Source organism: Carya illinoinensis, chromosome 1 (genome assembly GCF_018687715.1).
Source record: "Carya illinoinensis cultivar Pawnee chromosome 1, C.illinoinensisPawnee_v1, whole genome shotgun sequence".
Taxonomy (NCBI): Eukaryota; Viridiplantae; Streptophyta; class Magnoliopsida; order Fagales; family Juglandaceae; genus Carya; species Carya illinoinensis.
In genome coordinates this window covers 29,086,247-29,104,716 of record NC_056752.1, presented here as the reverse complement: position 1 = coordinate 29,104,716, position 18,470 = coordinate 29,086,247, and the positions used below count along the sequence as shown (strand labels likewise).

The window sequence follows — 18,470 nt, the reverse complement described above, 5'->3', positions numbered from 1 at the left end:
GCAATGTTAATTTTCTTCCTAGATAGATGTTGATTTTATTAAGTGACTATCACTCAAATAGTTTACGTCAATAAATGCAATAAATAATATTAATTCAGTCCTTTTTTATATGTGTCAGATTTGAAGCTATGGAGGAAGAACCATATGGGACCCCAGAACAGGATCAAGATGCCACAATGCCGTCCCCAGCACCGAGATCGAGACCCTCTTCCAGAACACAAACTTCATGTGCAAGTAGTCGATTCCCACTCCCGGTAAATATAGAAGATGAAGATACATTTAATGAGGAGGCTGAGATGGGTATTGGGGATGAGCCGGATGTACCACCTCCATCCGGGAGTGCCAAGCCACCACGTCCACGATCAAATAAAAAAAGATCGTGGACGTGGGAACATTTCACCAAGGTTGACGGTGATCCCTCGGAACCGCACGCAGCTTGCAACCATTGTGGCCAAGAAGTTGGATGTCATTCAAAGAAACAAGGCACTACTGGATTGATATCACATCTAAATGGTTGCCAGAGGTATAAGATAGCGAAGGGATTGGCGGCCAAAGATCAGACAACGATGAGTTATGAAACTTCTACTGCGACTGATGGTACGCAAGTTAAGAAAATGGTTATCCCTCAATACAGTGAGAAGTTGTTGAGAGATGCGCTTGCCGAGATAATCATTGAAGATGAGATGCCTTTTATGACAGTTGAAAAAAGAGGGTTCCGCAAGTTTGTCAAGCTCATTGAGCCACGATTCCCAATGCCGTCACGGTATACAGTGATGCGGGATTGTATGAAAAGGCATTTAAAAGAGAAGGCTGAGATGAGACAAATGTTTGTGAGGACTGGCCAGAGAGTCTCATTTACGACTGACACATGGACGTCTATACAGAATGTTTCCTACATATGTATTACAGCACACTACATTGACAGTTCATGGATTTTAAAAAAACGGATTATTGGATTCAAAGAAATCAGTGATCATAAGGGTGCATCAATTGGGGCGGCAATGGATGATTGCTTGAAAGATTGGGGAATTCAGAAAGTTTTGTGCATTACAGTTGACAATGCTAGTGCCAATGATACTGCAATCGAATGGTTCAAGCGGAATACAAGAGTGAGAGATGATGTCATCCGGGACCATGAGTTTATCCATATTCATTGTTGTGCTCACATAATCAACCTGATTGTGACTGAGGGCTTAAAAGAGGTTGATGATTCCATTACCAAAGTCCGCAACATTGTGCGGTATGTGAGGGCTTCTCCCCAACGGCTGAAAAAATTCAGGGCAATAGAAGAACAACTTGGGATAAAATATTCACGGACGCTGTGCTTGGACGTTCCCACTCGATGGAACTCTACATATATGATGTTGGATGTGGCACAGAGGTACCAGAAAGTATTTGAGCGGATGGAGGTGGAAGATGGGGGCCTTAAGTATGCTTTGCTGGAGCCTGTCGGAAAGGGGCTCGGTCCGCCGGACACACATGATTGGACGAGTGTAGGATTTTTTGTCACATTTTTGCAGATTTTTTATGATATTACAATGAAAATATCTGGATCCGCATACACGACTGCAAACTTGTGGTTCAGTCAGATCTCGACACTACACCACCACTTGGAAGATGGTTGTGATGACCCTAGCGGACTTCTATCTGGTATGGCTCAGAGGATGCTGTCCAAATATAATAAATATTGGGGGCAAGTTGAGAAGATAAATAGATTACTCTTTGTGGCTGTGATCCTTGACCCCCGAATCAAGTTGGCCGTGATAGAATATTGGGCAAATTCCGTCCTTGGGGCAATGAAGGCTGCATCGTTTATTACATCGCTTAAAACTGATCTCGATGACTTGTACTTCCATTACAAAAATAGTGGACAGCCTTCATCTTCAGCGGGTACCTCATACGTGACTCCGACACCTCTCTCTGATGACTTTAGCCCAGTAGGTGCATTGCCTCAACGCCGTAGGAATTACGACATCATGAATGAGTATCATCAGCTCATTGCGTCGAAGAATATTATGGGGTGTACTTCAGAGGTTGAACGATATTTTATGGAAGAGGTCGAGGCACCTAGTCCTGCATTTGAGATATGCATTTGGTGGAAGGCTAATTCCGTCAAGTATCCAATCCTTTCCCGTATTGCCCGAGATGTGCTAGCCATTCCTATTACGACGGTTGCATCTGAGTCGGCGTTTAGCACTGGAGGTCGAGTGTTGGATGCTTTCCGAAGTTCTTTGTCACCGTCAACTGTGGAGGCCCTCGTTTGCACACAGAACTGGATCAGTGATACACCCCTTGGACTAGATAGCATTGGCATTGACGATGAGAGCTATAGGCTTGAAGATGGTAACCTTATTTTACTTGTATATTTATTATTTATTATTTTAATTGTTTTTATGATTATACTAATTTATTAATTTATATTTTTTTATCATTTCACAGATGTAATTGTGAACCCCAGTATAGTTGCTGATGACTGATGGAGTATGGATAAAGATAAGTTGATATCAGAATTAACTTATTCCGTCCTTGGTATTAATGGTAATTAAATTTTACTTTTACTTGGTTACATTTTCTGAATCAATATTTGGTTACATTTATTGATTGAATTTTTTTTAATCTTAATTTTAGGTACTTCAAATGACCAACTGGCAACTACGATGCTGCAAAAGATGTTTTTTTTTTGGTTGAATCAAAATGTTTGTTCTTATGGACTGTTTAATCATACTTTGAACTCGGCTGTTATTTCTATTATTCATTGTTTATGATCTTCTGAATTATGTATAATTAGCTCCTAGCTAGCTATAAAGGAAATATATAGTCAGACTTTTAATGAAAATTATATCAATCTAAATTTTGAATATGAAGATTTTCAATATTAATACGCAGATTGGTATGCAAAATTTACTTTTTGATTAATCACATTAAACTAATACATATATTAGTATATAATTAAATTTAAAATAAGATAAAATCCTTCATACTAAATAAGTCGGAATTCGGAATTTGGAATTCCGACTGGAATCGGAATTTGGAATTCCGACTGGAATCGGAATTCCGACCCATGTTCGGATTTCGGAATTCGGAATTCCGATCGGGAGTCGGAATTCCGACTTCCGAACAGAGTCGGATTCCGATTCCTTTTGGAATCGGAATCGGAGTTCGATTTCGATTCCGACAAAAGTCGGAATCGGAAGTCGGAGTTCCGATTCCGACGAACGGAGCACACCCATTGTCGATCACAATCGGCAGATATATGTAATTATATATGATCTATGAAATAAACGTTCGTACAGTTTTTGGAGTACCAGATCATAATTAAGAAAGAAAAATGAGTAGAAGATGCATGAAAGGTACATTTTCATTAATTTCTTCAGGTTTTGATGCTCCAACAATGTCAGTTTGGTATAGCTAATTAATCACACTGAAAAATATATCAATAAAGGAGCATGTGGCTTGTGTTGAAAAAATCAAACCACAGGCTGGACTTGTGCTGATAATTAATAATAATATTTTCATATAAATATTGAAAAGACAAGAGTGATGTACGTGGGACCAAAGCTGGAAACGTTTAATAAACGTTTTTAGTTGGGTGATTCTCAGGCAATACGATCGAGCAAATGTCAATACTAGGGCCAAGTTTTAGGTCGACTTTTGTTTAACTTTCTCGTCTTTTGTTTTCAAATCATCATCTACTTCGCTTTTAAAATGCTAAAAGAATCATTTAATTGTCTTGATTACACTTCTTATCCAATCTTATATATTAGCTTTTATACCAAACATTAATCATTGCTTTTTATGCTGGCTGCAAAATATTTAAAAGTGCATATTACTCTTTTTAATTGTATATCTGATTGAATTATAAGATGCTTTAATAATGTATAAATAGGACGTTTTCCATTTGAAATTTTGCATTCATACTGATCTTGAGACCATTGGATCACTAAGGGCAGGTCTAGAAGGTGAGAAGAGATAAAAATTTTATAAATAATAATAACATAATTTATAAATTATAGTCAGATAATTTGAGTCGAATGTTTTTTGGGATTTAGAAAAGGGGAGAGAAAAAATTGAATATAAAATATTATAAGAATATAATTTTATAATATCATTTTTACTTGGAGATTTGAAAATTTTGAAAATTTTTTTATTTTAAAGTTTGAAAAAATTATAATGTGTAGTTTGAAAATTTTGTATTTAAATTATGTTTAAAAATAAGATAAAATATAATAAAATTAAATTAAATTAAAATTTTATATCTCATTCTATGCCCTAAACCTGCCTTAAGACAACTTTTCCTTAAATAATTATAAGAGATGCATTTGTTAAAAAAAAACTCCTAACCGAGTGTCTATCCATTATTGAGATTAGTATTAGCATATACTTGTACCACTAAAAAAAAGAAGTAAATGGTTTACGCGCAGTGAAATTTTAAAGGCATTAAATATTGTGTCCTATCTTTCCCAAATGGTCATCCACAAAATCCTAATCTCTTGCGGCTAACGTTACATACAGCGGTAAAATGTAAGTGATAAAATGTGTAACTACCGTACAGTTATTTTGAAAAAAAAAATGAGATTTATTATTAAAAAATTAATTTTCTTTTCATGTGAATCTCATATATTTTTACTTTTTTAAAAATAATTACATAATATTTATATACTCACGATTGTAATTATTAATTATCATTTCTGATCTATTGCTTTGATATAAGATAGATTGCTTTGATATAAAATAGAGCTGATGAAGTACATAATAGAGCATACTATTCCATCCTGTTTTCAAACTAATATTCAAATGCTTACCCAACCATAAGACCAAAACAAAAAGCATTAATTCTCACTGTCGGTAACAACCCCAAGATTACTTATATCAAGTTTGAACAAAGGAGGAGAAATTTGCAGGAGAGCAACCTATGATCGTGACCCTAAAACCCTTAAATTTGGATGGCTTTGTCCTCTGATGTGCACTGTCTTTCTCCATATTTGCCTCTCATATTAATTTATTAGTGGTAAGATACGGTCGCATTTCCTCCACTGTTAAAATTCTCAATTCCAACATAAGTACATAACTGTCCTTAAACCAGACTGTCCCTGCCCCCTATTCCCTTCCTATTTTTACGGTAGCTAGAATAATGTGATCAGATTATTCAAACACGTCCAAGTGTAGGGTATTTCATTGATGCAAAGCCAACAACTCTCCCTTTCTTGTAGGTAATATTATTATGCCTGTGAAGCTGTGTCGCCTTACGGCATTGACCCAGAGAGGGGAGAGAGAGAGGTACTAGAATATGTTCTCTTTTAACTTTTCCCTTTTTTTGGCACTGATGAAGTTTCTTGACCAAAGTGCATGCGACTTGGAGTCGGTTACATATCGGACTCCACCCGTGACTATTGGGCCAACAATGTTCATGAAACAGCCAGGGTTTCTATTCGGTGTAAAACGCAGATAGGCCCATCACCAGTGGCAGAGCCCGGATGGGTTTCATTTCTGTGGGCCTAAGATCCAACAAGTAATTATGTGGAAAGTTTTATATAATTTAATTTCAAAGATCCCAAAAAATGGGAGAAAATCTGGATAGATTTTAATCCAAGCACTAATGCTATTCTAATCCATATATTTTGTTTCTTTCTATCTCGTGGCCCCAACCACCCCTTCGGTGGGTGAAGGGGCATCGACTTGCGAGAGGTGGCTACTTTACAACTCACATGGCCCATTTTAAGATTCTTGGCTTTATTTATTTTTATTCATGTTTAGGTTTTTATTTGTTTTGGAATATATAAAACACTGAGAAATCAGACAACTTTGGAAGGAGAAGCTCGGTTTACAATATATTCTTTAACTTTTGTTAATAATTACAAGGGGGAAAAATGTACGTTTAGCATTTTTTTTAAACTATCGTATTTTGATATTTGATAGAGTGGTGCTAGGGCCACGGAAGATTCCACACCTTTTGTCTATCGAGTAGTTTAATAATTATTTTTTGTTTATATATTTTTAAACATTTTTTTAAAACCATTTAAAAATTTTTAAAAATTAAAAAAAATTACAAAATCATTAAAAAAAATATTTTTAAATTATTAAGTACAAGACAAATTTTTTAAAAAATTAAAAAATTATGTAAAAAATAGGTATATACTTTTTCGGTAGATCTATCATTTCTCTATTTGATAATGTATTCCATCGATTGTGATCTAACTATCACGGTCGTTCATCCAGGCTGAATTTTTATCCAGCTTGGCTCAGAACCTAGATAACCGGATTTCCGTTTATGGGTTCTCCGGGCCGGTACCCGCATGACTAAAACCGATTTTATCTAGTCTAGGTACTGGATTTTTAATCCGAAACTCGGATTTAACATCCTGTCAGAAGTGTCAATATATAACACGACCCGTTAACCCAATACAAACACAACACGATAATAACGGGTTAAATTTTAATCTTAACGGGTTGGGGTCAAAACGGATTGATCCGTTAAAACACAATTGCTTAACGGGTTGAGAACAGGTCAACTCATTATGACACGTTAGAAAAGTTAAAGTTACAATTATACTCTTATCTCTAAAAGTAAAATTGTTAGAATTTCAATTTCGATATTTTTATTATTTGGATTGTAATTTTGGACTTGTAGTTAGTTTTATAAATTTTATAGATATTGTAATTTTAACATTTATATAAAATTATGCTAAATTTAATCAGGTCAAACAGGTTAATTTCAGGCTATTCAACTTATTCACATAAACAGTTTAAAATGAGTCTTATTGTGCCATGTTAACTTATTTCGTAATATTCACTAATAGGTCAAAATGGGTTGACACGACACGACCTGTTACGTTAATTGGTCGTGTTAGGGTTTGTGATTTTGACATGATAAGTTTAACGGGTCATATTAGGATTGACCTATATAGTATAATATACATGTTTTGAAACGACACGGATATGGACACTACACGAACATGACCCGTTAACACGATTTGACACCTCTACATCCAGTACCCAGGTTTTTTTAAACCCCTGTATCAAAACGACATGGCCAAAGCCTAAAGGGGTTGAAACCCTTCAGAGTTCAGATTCTCAAATTCACAAATCACACTCCTTCATCTCTCTCTCTCTCTCTCTCTCTCTCTCTCTCTCTCTCTCTCTCTCTCTCTGCAACTTGCGACGATGTCCTATCTCACTCTCACTCTCATGCTGAAACCCTAGCCTCATCTGCCTTCATCACCTCCGTTGCTCTGTCGTCTCCATCTCTCTCTCGCGTCATTGTCTTCATCACCTTCATCGCTCCGTCGTCTCCATCTCTCTCTCTCTCAGGTTGTCAGGGTCCCATTCCGCGACCAGGTGAGGGAAATTTTGGTATTTTCTATCATGGGTTTGAGTTTGGACTGTTAAGTGCCGAAACCATAGCCTTCCTCTGCCGAGTGCTGAAACCCTAATACTCTTAGATCTAAGACGTGACTTTAAGTTGTTTTTACTTTTTTGTTCTAGATCTACTCTTAGATCTGATCCCATAATTAGCATAATATATTTTTTTATGCATTTATAGATCTTAGAATCCTTTTTGTGCTCTTATATCTGGGTTGTTTTTTTAATTTTTGGGTTGTTTTTTGACTCATGGAGATCTGGTATATGACTTTGATGATCTTAGAAATTTAGTTTCTTGCATTATTTCGTCAAGAACTGCTTTTCAAACAAAAAAACATAGTTTAAGAACATAAGAATATGGGTTTTTTTTAGGGTTTTCGGTGCTAGCATTTTTCTGGTTGAACAAAGCATCTCCTTCACATGGGTGCTTGTTCTTTGTTTGAATTTACAAGTGTTGCAATTGATATTTGGATCTTATGCTGGGTTTGCCCACACTTCTAGTTGGGGATTGCCATTAGAAACATCATATGTTTGATAAAATGGTAGTATTTATGTAAATAAAACAAATCATTTAAGATTAAGTAGAAAGCTACACTTGTAAATAGATATATAAGGATATTAGCAAACAATGTATATCTAATGTGTTCCCTTTGCCGCACCCAAAAAAAAAAGGAAAAAGAAGTGTTCCCTTTGCCAAATAAGCATAGCAAGAAAGAAGGGTGAGGAGCGGCATGTGTTGGGGATTTCAGTCAAGTTTTATCTCCTAACTTCATGCGTTTTATTCTACCTCTGGCTTTTCTTCTCTGCTTGTAGTTACAAAGTTGGAAGTAGTACTGCTTAGAGATCTAGGCAAGAACGAGTTTCCAAGAGACTGGAAACTAGGTTACCAACTTGCTTTTATTTTTCATGCTTAATTTTTAGTTGCTGATCTTAAAATCCAGTAAATTTGTAATTCATGATCTGTTGGATAACCTTACTTTTTTCTATTTGTATTTATATGGAGTTGGTGAAAGGAACATCAGCTATTTGTTGTCGAAGAGTAAGTGGTGCTTTCCATAATTGGTAAGATATTGTCAGTGTATTACATAGTGTTGATAAATTATTTTTTTACATGATAGAAACAGATTATTGGTTTAGCATGGGTTTTTTTAAACATGGTTTGTGTGTCTATTTTTTAAAAAAGTGTGTGGCTTTTTTGTGGTAATATTTTTCTTTCCAAAAGCTTTGAATCTAGCATCAGTTCTAAAAAGGTGTATGTTTAGATTTAGAGACCCTAAAGAGCTATCTTGTTCCTTCACTTTTATAACATTGTTACCGGATCTACAAGTTTTTTTTTAAGCTTCTAATACCGTGAACTAAAATGAAAATGCATGCTGGCAATACTTTCCTTGACCAAAACTTCACTACCAATTCATGTGAACCATCACCTAGCCCTGTTCTAATGCCGTGTGCAGCAGAATACCAGCATCACCCCCATTTCTTCAAACTACCAGCATCAAGTCCATATGATCACTAATATTAAATCATTGATGGAAGTCCATACTAATGATTTTGTAATTCATGTCTTGTAATTTTGTATTTTGTAATGTAATGTATAAATAACAAAATAATGGAATATGTAGTGGATTGCATCTATTCTAGTTTTTTATTTTTATATATTTTTATTATTCCAAACAATATTAGTATTATGCTTTTTAACATGACTTTGAAAAAGTTTTCATAAATACAGGCTTTTATAAAATAATTATGATTTTTAACATTTTTTTTAAATAAATGACTTTGAAAAAGTTTTCATAAATACAGGCTTTTATAAAATAATTATGATTTTCAACATTTTTTTAAATAAATATAAGCTTTTACATAAAGGGAAGTTGCTCTTCAGCTTAGATTTTTCTTGAAAAGTCTTCAATATAATATAGGCAATTGTTTTGAAAAAAAAAATTAGGCTCTAAAATATGGATTAAAAAAAAAAAACTGAGTATAGGCCAGAACCTGGATTTTCGGGTTATTTAAACCTAGAATAATCCGGGTTTCAGCTCAGGTCATAACCCAGGCATATCCGAACTTGAACCCGGTCCAGATTTGAAATTTGTTACCCAGATGACTAACACAAGAAAGGGATGAATTGAGTTGTATTTAAAAAAATAATAATTATAAATCAAATATACAATATAAAATATAAGCAAAATACAAAACAATAATAAATATAAAGAGTAAGAGTAAAAGAGAAGCAAACTCAGTATGTTAACGAGGTTCGGCCTCACTACCTACGTCCTCGCCTCAAGCTACCCCTTAAGGATTCTCAAATTCACAATTCAACCTCTTTCAGGTGGAGATAAAAATTTATTACACCTTTAAACAACACCACTATAAAGGATCCATGTAGAACACCCTCTACACTTGCAATCACCTTACACGTTGTGATTCAACTATTTCCTGTGTAGAACACTTTCTACATGCATAAGGGTTATACACACCATTTTACTGATACAAGAGCTGATAGTGGGTAGGTTATCAGAAAACACTCATCAATGAGTGAAATAAGAACAATACAGTGCAAACTATATCTCTCTCAAAATGAACAAGGATTAAGGTTCAACGCTTAGAAAAGAGAGAATGAAAGTTTTGAATGAACATTATATGCTCTTAGTGTTGTGAATGTAAAGCTCTCAAATGATCTATTTATAGGCATATGAGATTTTATATTTAAATTTAAAAAGATTCACATGTCAAAGACAACATTATTCACTTTTTCAAAAAATTCAAATAAAAGGTTATTATTTTTCAATTGTCAAAGACAACATCATTCATTTTTTAAAAATTTCAAACATAATCTTTTACTTTTGACATATGACAAAGGAACACACTTTACTTTCCAAAAAATTTAAACCTAATTTTTTTACTTTTTGTATATGACAAAAGGAGTACACTTTACTTTTCAAAATTTTTGTTGCCTAGATGACTAACACAAGAGGGGGGGTGAATTGAGTTGTATTAAAAAAAATAACACTTATAAATCAAATATATAATATAAAATATAAACAAAATATGAAATAACAATAAATATAAAGAATAAGGGTAAGAGAGAAGCAAACTCAGTATGTTAACGAGGTTCGGCCCCACTGCCTACGTCCTCGCCTCAAGCTACCCCTTGAGGATTCCCAAATTCACTATTCAACCTCCTTCAGGTGGAGATAAAAACCTATTACACCTTTGAACAATACCGCTACAAAGGATCCGTGTAGAACACCCTCTGCACTTGCAACCACCTTACACGTGGTGATTCAACTATTCCCCGTGTAGAATACTTTCTACACGCACAAAAGTTATACACACCCTTTTTCTGATACAAAAGCTGATAGTGGGTAGGTTATCAGAAAACTCTCCTCAATGAGTGAAATAAGAACAATACAGCGCAAACTATATCTCTCAAAATGAACAAGGATTAATGCTCAATGCTTAGAGAAGAGAGAATGAAAGCTTTGAATGAATGTTGTATGTTCTTGGTGTTGTAAATGTGAAGCTCTCAAATGATCTATTTATAGGCATATGAGACTTCATATTCAAATTTAAAAAGATTCACATGTCAAAGACAACATCATTCACTTTTTCAAAAAATTCAAATAAAAATTCAAATAAAAAGTTCTTCATTTTCAATTGTCAAAGACAACATCATTCACTTTTTTAAAAAAATCAAACCTAATCTTTTACTTTTGGCATATGACAAAATGAGCACACTTTCCTTTTCAAAAAATTCAAACCTAATATTTTACTTTTTGTATATGACAAAATAAGCACACTTTACTTTTCAAATTTTTCAAACAAAATCATCTACCTTTTGTATAAGTCTAAAAAAGCATCAATCACTTTTGAAAATATTCAAATAAAACATGCACATATGAAAGATGACAATCAATTATCTTTAATATTTTCAAAGTTCAACCCTTTAATCAAGGCATGCACATGCAAAAGATGACAATCAATCATCTTTCAAAATTTTCAAATTTAATTTTCAAAAATATTCTTGCACATGTGGAAAATGTATTTTAATGCTTTATGATAAAATATTAATTTTGAGCATTAATCCTAATTTTGAATTTTGAAGAGATTTACAACATTACTCTATAATTTTAATGTGAACTTGTTCCCTTCTTACTCATACTTGTTTCCTTGATGTGCTTGACTCCATTGTGTAGACCACTTGAGCTTGAGACTTCTTTATTCTTTGAATTCATTTGTTATCATCAAAATCCATGTGTAAATATATAATTACACAAAACTTGAAATCTTGGGTTCAACAATTTTCAAACAAAAACATCTACCTTTTGCATAAGTAAAAAAAAGTATCAATCACTTTTGAAAATATTCAAATAAAACATGCATATGTGAAAGATGATAATCAATTATCTTTAATATTTCAAAATTCAAACCTTTAATCATGTCATGCACATGTGAAAGATGACAATCAATCATCTTTCAAAATTTTTAAAATATTTATGCGCATGTGGAAAATATATTTTAATACTTTATGATAAAATATTAATTTTGAGCCTTAATCCTAATTTCAAATTTTTAAAAGATTTACAACATTACTCTATGACTTTAATGAAAACTTATTTCCTTCTTGCTCATGCTCGATTATTTGATGTGCTTGACTCCATTGTGTGGACAACTTGAACTTGAAACTCCTTTATTCTTTGAATTCATTTGTTATCATCAAAATCTATGTGTATATTTATAATTACACGAAACTTGAAAGATTGAGTTCAACAAAATTCGAGTTCTAGTCTGGGTATACCCGGGTACCCAGTCTGGTACCCAGTTGAACACTCCTACTAACTATCAAGACAGTGTCACGTGTCCTATTTTTCATTTATCTTAATGGTCGGATGTAAGTTGATAGTGTAAATTATATAAAGAAGAGTGGTAATTTTGAATGGACTCATTTGGTTACATAATTGAGATGAGATGAAAAATCTATAAATAGTAATAAGATAATTTATAAATAGTAGTAAAATATTTTGAGTTTAGATTTTTATAGAGATTTGGGAAATGAGAAAAAAGAAATTGAATAAATTAGAATATAATTTTTATTTAGGAATTTGAAAAAAATTAAATTATTTTTTATATTTTATTTAGAAGTTTGGATATGTTGTAATGTTATATCATTATTAGATAAAAATGTAAAAAAATTGAATTAGAAAAATGTTTATATTTAAATGGTGTTTTTTTTTTTTTTTGAAAGGATATTTAAATGGTGTTTAGATGTAAAGATAAAATTAAATGAGATAGAATAAGATGAAATGAAATGGTTTTATTATAAAGTAAATTTAAGATACCGTATAAAATTATGTTTATTTATAAGTTTATTTTTGTAAAATCTTATTATGCTTGTAATATGTTTCTTAAAAAAAAAAATGATAGTGTTGGAGGTAAAAGCTTTCTCTCCTATAATATTTAAAAAAATAAAAAATTCCCTTATAATATAATAGTAGAAATGGGTCAATATGAATATTATATCAAAACTAATAAAGCTAGTTTAGGGGAAAAAAACTAATCAAGAATAATAAAATACAATGGTCAAGTATCAACTACATTTATTTTGCTTAACCCAATCACGACGAATGCAGCACACATCCAGTACTTGCCGGGAAAATAAAACAATTATATTTTAAAAAGAAAACAAATGGAAACTTCCCAGTTAAACGACAGAGTTTCAGTTATGCCAAACTCGATCTTTCAACGTCTAGAGGCCCCACTTTAATTTGGTCGGTGGAGAGTTGCGGTGATGGGACTAATCATTGCTTAGCCTTCTCTATAACCATAACTCTTTACGCCAAACCCAAATAAAATAAAATAAATTATAAAACTCTCTCCCTCTCTCTCTCTCTCTCGATTAGTTAAAAGAATGAGAGAAGCTCGAGGGCCCGTCCCGATCAAACACAGGCTGTTCAAAATAATTATACTGTAAAGAGCAGTTCCTAGGATACCAAAGTCTCTCAGTCAGGCATTTTAAAATAAAATAAAATTTATTTTATATATTTATCGTTATCGTGATATATATATATTCATAAACAAATTTAAAATAAGCATAATTCCAAGAATATGCAGACACAGAGAGAGAGAGAGAGAGAACGGTTAGTAGACAACTCCAATGCACAGTTAATGCTGCCAAAAATGGAGTCGGTCATCCTTCGGCTTGCCCCATAAGAAATGTGCAGAAGCTAGAGTGGCCGCCTCAACAACTGGTGGGATTATAATTAAGAAGAATCAAACAAAGATAGAAAAGTTGGGCTAAGGTACAATGATTAGAACAAGGATGACAATGTTTATCCGATCGACAGGGGCCCATTATGCCTCCATGTTCTGGAATATTCCACCAAACGATGTCCATGTGCTGATTTAATAATAATAATAATAATAGTCTATATATATATATAAATATAGGATATGTATGAAGGAGAAAAAGAGGAAAAGAAGGAGAGAGGGGGGGGGGAAGTGTTTGGGGACTGACGTGTTGTTTCTAACTTTCTATCCGGCCACTGTCCGCTGTCATATTACGCAGAATTATCGGTCCATTTGTGTAAAAAGAAATATTAAAAAAAAACTTTAATCGCACAAATCTATGTAATTAATATTATAGTTTATTATTTTTATTTTTTATTTAAATATATACATATTTAAATATTAAAATAATAATAAATTAATTATTATTTAAGTGAGAGTATGCCGTTTAAAACTTTTATATAAAATATTTTATCTCTAGAAATATGTACGGAAGATAAAACTTACTAGGTACGTCCGGGTGCATCCGTTCATATGTTCTTGTTATCGAACTTCCTAAATGGCATCACCTGTTCTTGCAAACGAACTAAACGAGAGGTTAAAATGTAGAATAATACTATTCTTCATTTTAATTTTTATATTATTTTATAATGTAATATCAGATAATTAGATTTTATTTATTATATTTTATTTATAAAATTATCATCAAATGTTATATTATAAAGTGATAAGAAAACATATTATGAATAAATTATTTTGTTAAAAATAAGGTGGAGCTGCAGTCATGTGTTCGGTCTGCTTAATAACTAGTCCGGTTAATAATTAGTTCGATCTAAACCTATCCGACGTTGATTTTTATATTTTGAAAATCAGTTTTAATTGAACTAGATTAGTATATATATATTTTAAAAAAATTTATATAATTTTTTATATTATATTATATATATTATATGTTAAGTTCCTAATTAATATAACATTTAATATAATATAAAATTAATCTTAAAAGTTTTAATATAATATTTGAATTTTGATATTAACATATAAAAAATGAGGAGTATGTGTCAAACACTTGCTAAAGTTTTGTTAAAATCTGATTTTGTTTATTTGTAAAATCAGAAAATTCAGACTAGACCAAGTCGAAACTCGAAAAAATTGAAAATTCTGATTTGGTGATTAATCAATCCGATATCAGTTTTTAAATTTTCAAAATTAGTGAATATCGATTTGGCTTTACAACATGTTCAACACTGAATCAAACCAGACCAATTACACCTTTATCCAAAACACAAAACCAGTCAAAACAAAACGCTTACTCCGAAAGTTGCCTTCTAAAAAATCACCTGTGAAAATCTAACCACCCCTCAACATTCAACTTTTTGCCATAAACCACATCTTGAAATGGATTAAAAAATTCTTCAACTCTGACTCAACTCTTAACATTCCTCTTGAATGTTCATGCCCAAGGAATTAGTAAAATTATCTATTCTCCCTATGTTGAATCCAAGGTTTCAAGTTTCATGTGATTATAAATCTACACATGGATTTTGATGATAGCAAATGAATTCAAAGAATAAAGGAGTTTCAAGTTCAAGTTGTTCACACAATGGAATCAAGCACATCAAAGAACCAAGCATGAGCAAGAAGGAAACAAGTTCACATTAAAGTCATAGAGTAATATTGTAAATCTCTTAAAATTCGAAATTAGGATTAATGCTCAAAATTAATATTTTATCATAAAGTATTAAAATATATTTTCCACATGTGCATGAATATTTTTGAAAATTAAATTTGAAAATTTTGAAAGATGATTGATTATCATCTTTTGCATGTGCATGCCTTGATTAAAGGGTTGAACTTTGAAAATATTAAAAATGATTGATTGTCATCTTTCACATGTGCATGTTTTATTTGAATATTTTCAAAAGTGATTGATGCTTTTTTAGACTTATACAAAAGGTAGATGATTTTGTTTGAAAATTTTGAAAAGTAAAGTGTGCTCATTTTGTCATATGCAAAAAGTAAAAGATTCGGTTTGAATTTTTTGAAAATGAAAGTGTGCTCATTTTGTCATATGTCAAAAGTAAAAGATTAGGTTTGATTTTTTTGAAAAAGTGAATGATGTTGTCTTTGACATGTGAATCTTTTTAAATTTGAATATGAAGTCTCATATGCCTATAAATAGATCATTTGAGAGCTTCACATTTACAACACCAAGAGCATACAACATTCATTCAAAACTTTCATTCTCTCTTCTCTAAGCATTGAGCCTTAATCCTTGTTCATTTTGAGAGATATAGTTTACGCTGTATTGTTCTTATTTCACTCATTGAGGAGTATTTTCTGATAACCTACCCACTATCAGCTCTTGTATCAGAAAAAGGGTGTGTATAACCCTTGTGTGTGTAGAAAGTATTCTACACGGGGAATAGTTGAATCACCACGTGTAAGGTGATTGCAAGTGTAGAGGGTGTTCTACACGGATCCTTTGTAGCGGTGTTGTTCAAAGGTGTAATAGGTTTCTATCTCCATCTGAAAGAGGTTGAATAGTGAATTTGGGAATCTTCAAGGGGCAGCTTGAGGCGAGGACGTAGGCAGTGGGGTCGAACCTCGTTAACATACTGAGTTTGCTTCTCTCTTACCCTTACTCTTTATATTTATTGTTATTTCATATTTTGTTTATATTTTATATTATATATTTGATTTATAATTGTTATTTTTTTTAATACAACTCAATTCACCCCCCTCTTGTGTTAGTCATCTGGGTAACAACTGGTATCAGAGCTAAGAGCTCTATTATAAGACTAACTATCTTTTGAGTTAAGATCTTATGGCTAACATTTCAGCTTCGTTTGGTGAAGGTCAATCTAGCAGTCGGCCTCCACTCTTTTGTGGAGATAATTACTCATTCTGGAAAGTTAGAATGAGAATATTCCTTCAAACTCAAGGTCGAGAAATCTGGAAATGTATTGTAAATGGACCTTATATTCCAACAAAAGTGGTTGATGGAGTAAAGGTCAAAAAGGAAGAAGAAGAGTTTGATCGTGAAGACGATAGATTTTATACTTTGAATTTAACTGCTATGAATTTATTATTTAATGCTCTCAATGGAAATGAGTTTAATAGAATAATGACTTGTGCTACGGCAAAAGAAATTTGAGATAACTTGGAAGTTACTTATGAAGGAACTTCGCAAGTCAAGGAATCAAAAATTTATATTCTTACTCATGAAGATGAAATGTTTAAGATGAATGATGATGAATCTATTTCTAGTATGTACACTCGTTTTACTAACATCATAAACAGCTTGACAGCTCTTGGCAAAATTTATTCCAAGGTGGAGATAGTAAGAAAAATTCTCAACTCTCTACCAAAACGCTGGGAATCAAAAGTGACAGCGATTCTTGAAGCTAGAGACCTCAAGAAACTCGAAATCAATGAACTCATCGGGTCACTTATCACCCATGAGTACACATTGAAAAGAGGAGAAGAAGAAGGAAAGCCAAAGAAGAGCTTAGCACTTAAAGCTGTTCCTCATGAAAGTGAAAGTGATGAAGATGAGGAAAATGAAGATAAAGATGAAGAAGTTGCGATAATAACAAGAAGAATTCAGAGGTTCTTGAAGAAAAATAGAACTCCTCCAAGGAAATCTTTCAAAAAGTTTTCAAAGAAAGATTCAGGTAAAAATGACACTTTAATTTGTTATAAATACAATAAACCTGGTCATATCAAACCAGATTATCCTCTGCTAAAGAAAGATCGAAACAAGGGCAAGAAAGTAATGAAAGCTACATGGGATGATGATTCAAGTAGTTCAGATAGTGAAGCAAGCAATGGAGAATCAGCAAATCTTTGTCTTATGGCTAAAGATAACATTGAGGTAACAAATCTTGATAATAGTGAAGATCCTTCATATGAAGAGTTGCAAAATGTTTTAGAAAAGGTATATGAGGAATTTGAAAAATTGGGTATCAAGTATACTGCTTTGAAAAAGAAAAATTCTTCTTTAACAAACGAAATTGAAATTTTAAGAAAAGAAAGTATCATTTTGAAAGATGAAAATCTTGAATTGAATAAAAAAAAACCGATTTAGAAAATATTGTTGAAAACTTTACGAGTGTAAAAAGAAATTTTGAAAAACTTCTTGGTAGTCAAAGATGTGTTTTTGACAAGGCAGGTTTGGGATATATGCCAAAACAAAAATACAAACCTTATAAAAATTTCTTTGATAATCATTCTACATCAAAGACTAATATTCAAAATTCTTTTCATAAAAATAATTTTGTCAAAAAATAATATTATTATAATCATTCAAGTTTTTCATATATGTCACATGCTATTTGCAATTTTTGTAATAGAAATGGTCATAATTATCATACTTGTCCTATTAGAAGAAATCATACAATGACTATTAGGGCCATATGGGTACCTAAAAATCTTGTTTCTTCTAATATTAATAAATAAAGGACCCAAAGAACTTGGGTACTAAGAAAAATCATTTTAATTGTTTTTATAAGTATGCATGAAGTCTTCCACAAGCAAAAACAAATGGTTTTTAGATAGTGGATGTTCAAGACACATGACGGGAGACAAGACTAAATTTTTTTATCTTAGATCTAAAGAAGAAGGACACGTGACATTTGGAGACAACTCGAAAGGGAAGATCATGGGAATAGGTAAAATTGGTAATGAATCTTCTCTCATAATTGAAGATGTTCTACTGGTTGAAGGTTTAAAACATAATCTTTTGAGCATAAGTCAATTATGTGATAAAGGATTTACAGTTACTTTTAAAATGGATAAATGCATTATTTTGAATGATCATGATT

General features: G+C 32.3%; 1 protein-coding gene and 1 long non-coding RNA gene across 2 annotated transcripts; both read left to right on the top strand.

The window, feature by feature from the left end:
• The first annotated feature begins 296 nt into the window (after window positions 1-296).
• On the top strand, window positions 297-922 carry LOC122281297 (zinc finger BED domain-containing protein RICESLEEPER 4-like). Its single transcript, XM_043092701.1, has 2 exons — window positions 297-763; window positions 910-922. Exons 1-2 carry the CDS (start codon window positions 297-299, stop codon window positions 920-922), a joined length of 480 nt encoding a protein of 159 aa, XP_042948635.1.
• A 1,360-nt stretch (window positions 923-2,282) lies between these two features.
• LOC122303911 lies at window positions 2,283-2,773 on the top strand. Its single transcript, XR_006240852.1, has 3 exons — window positions 2,283-2,343; window positions 2,440-2,538; window positions 2,629-2,773. It is a non-coding gene; the product is annotated as an uncharacterized LOC122303911 (long non-coding RNA).
• The last annotated feature ends 15,697 nt before the right edge of the window (window positions 2,774-18,470 follow it).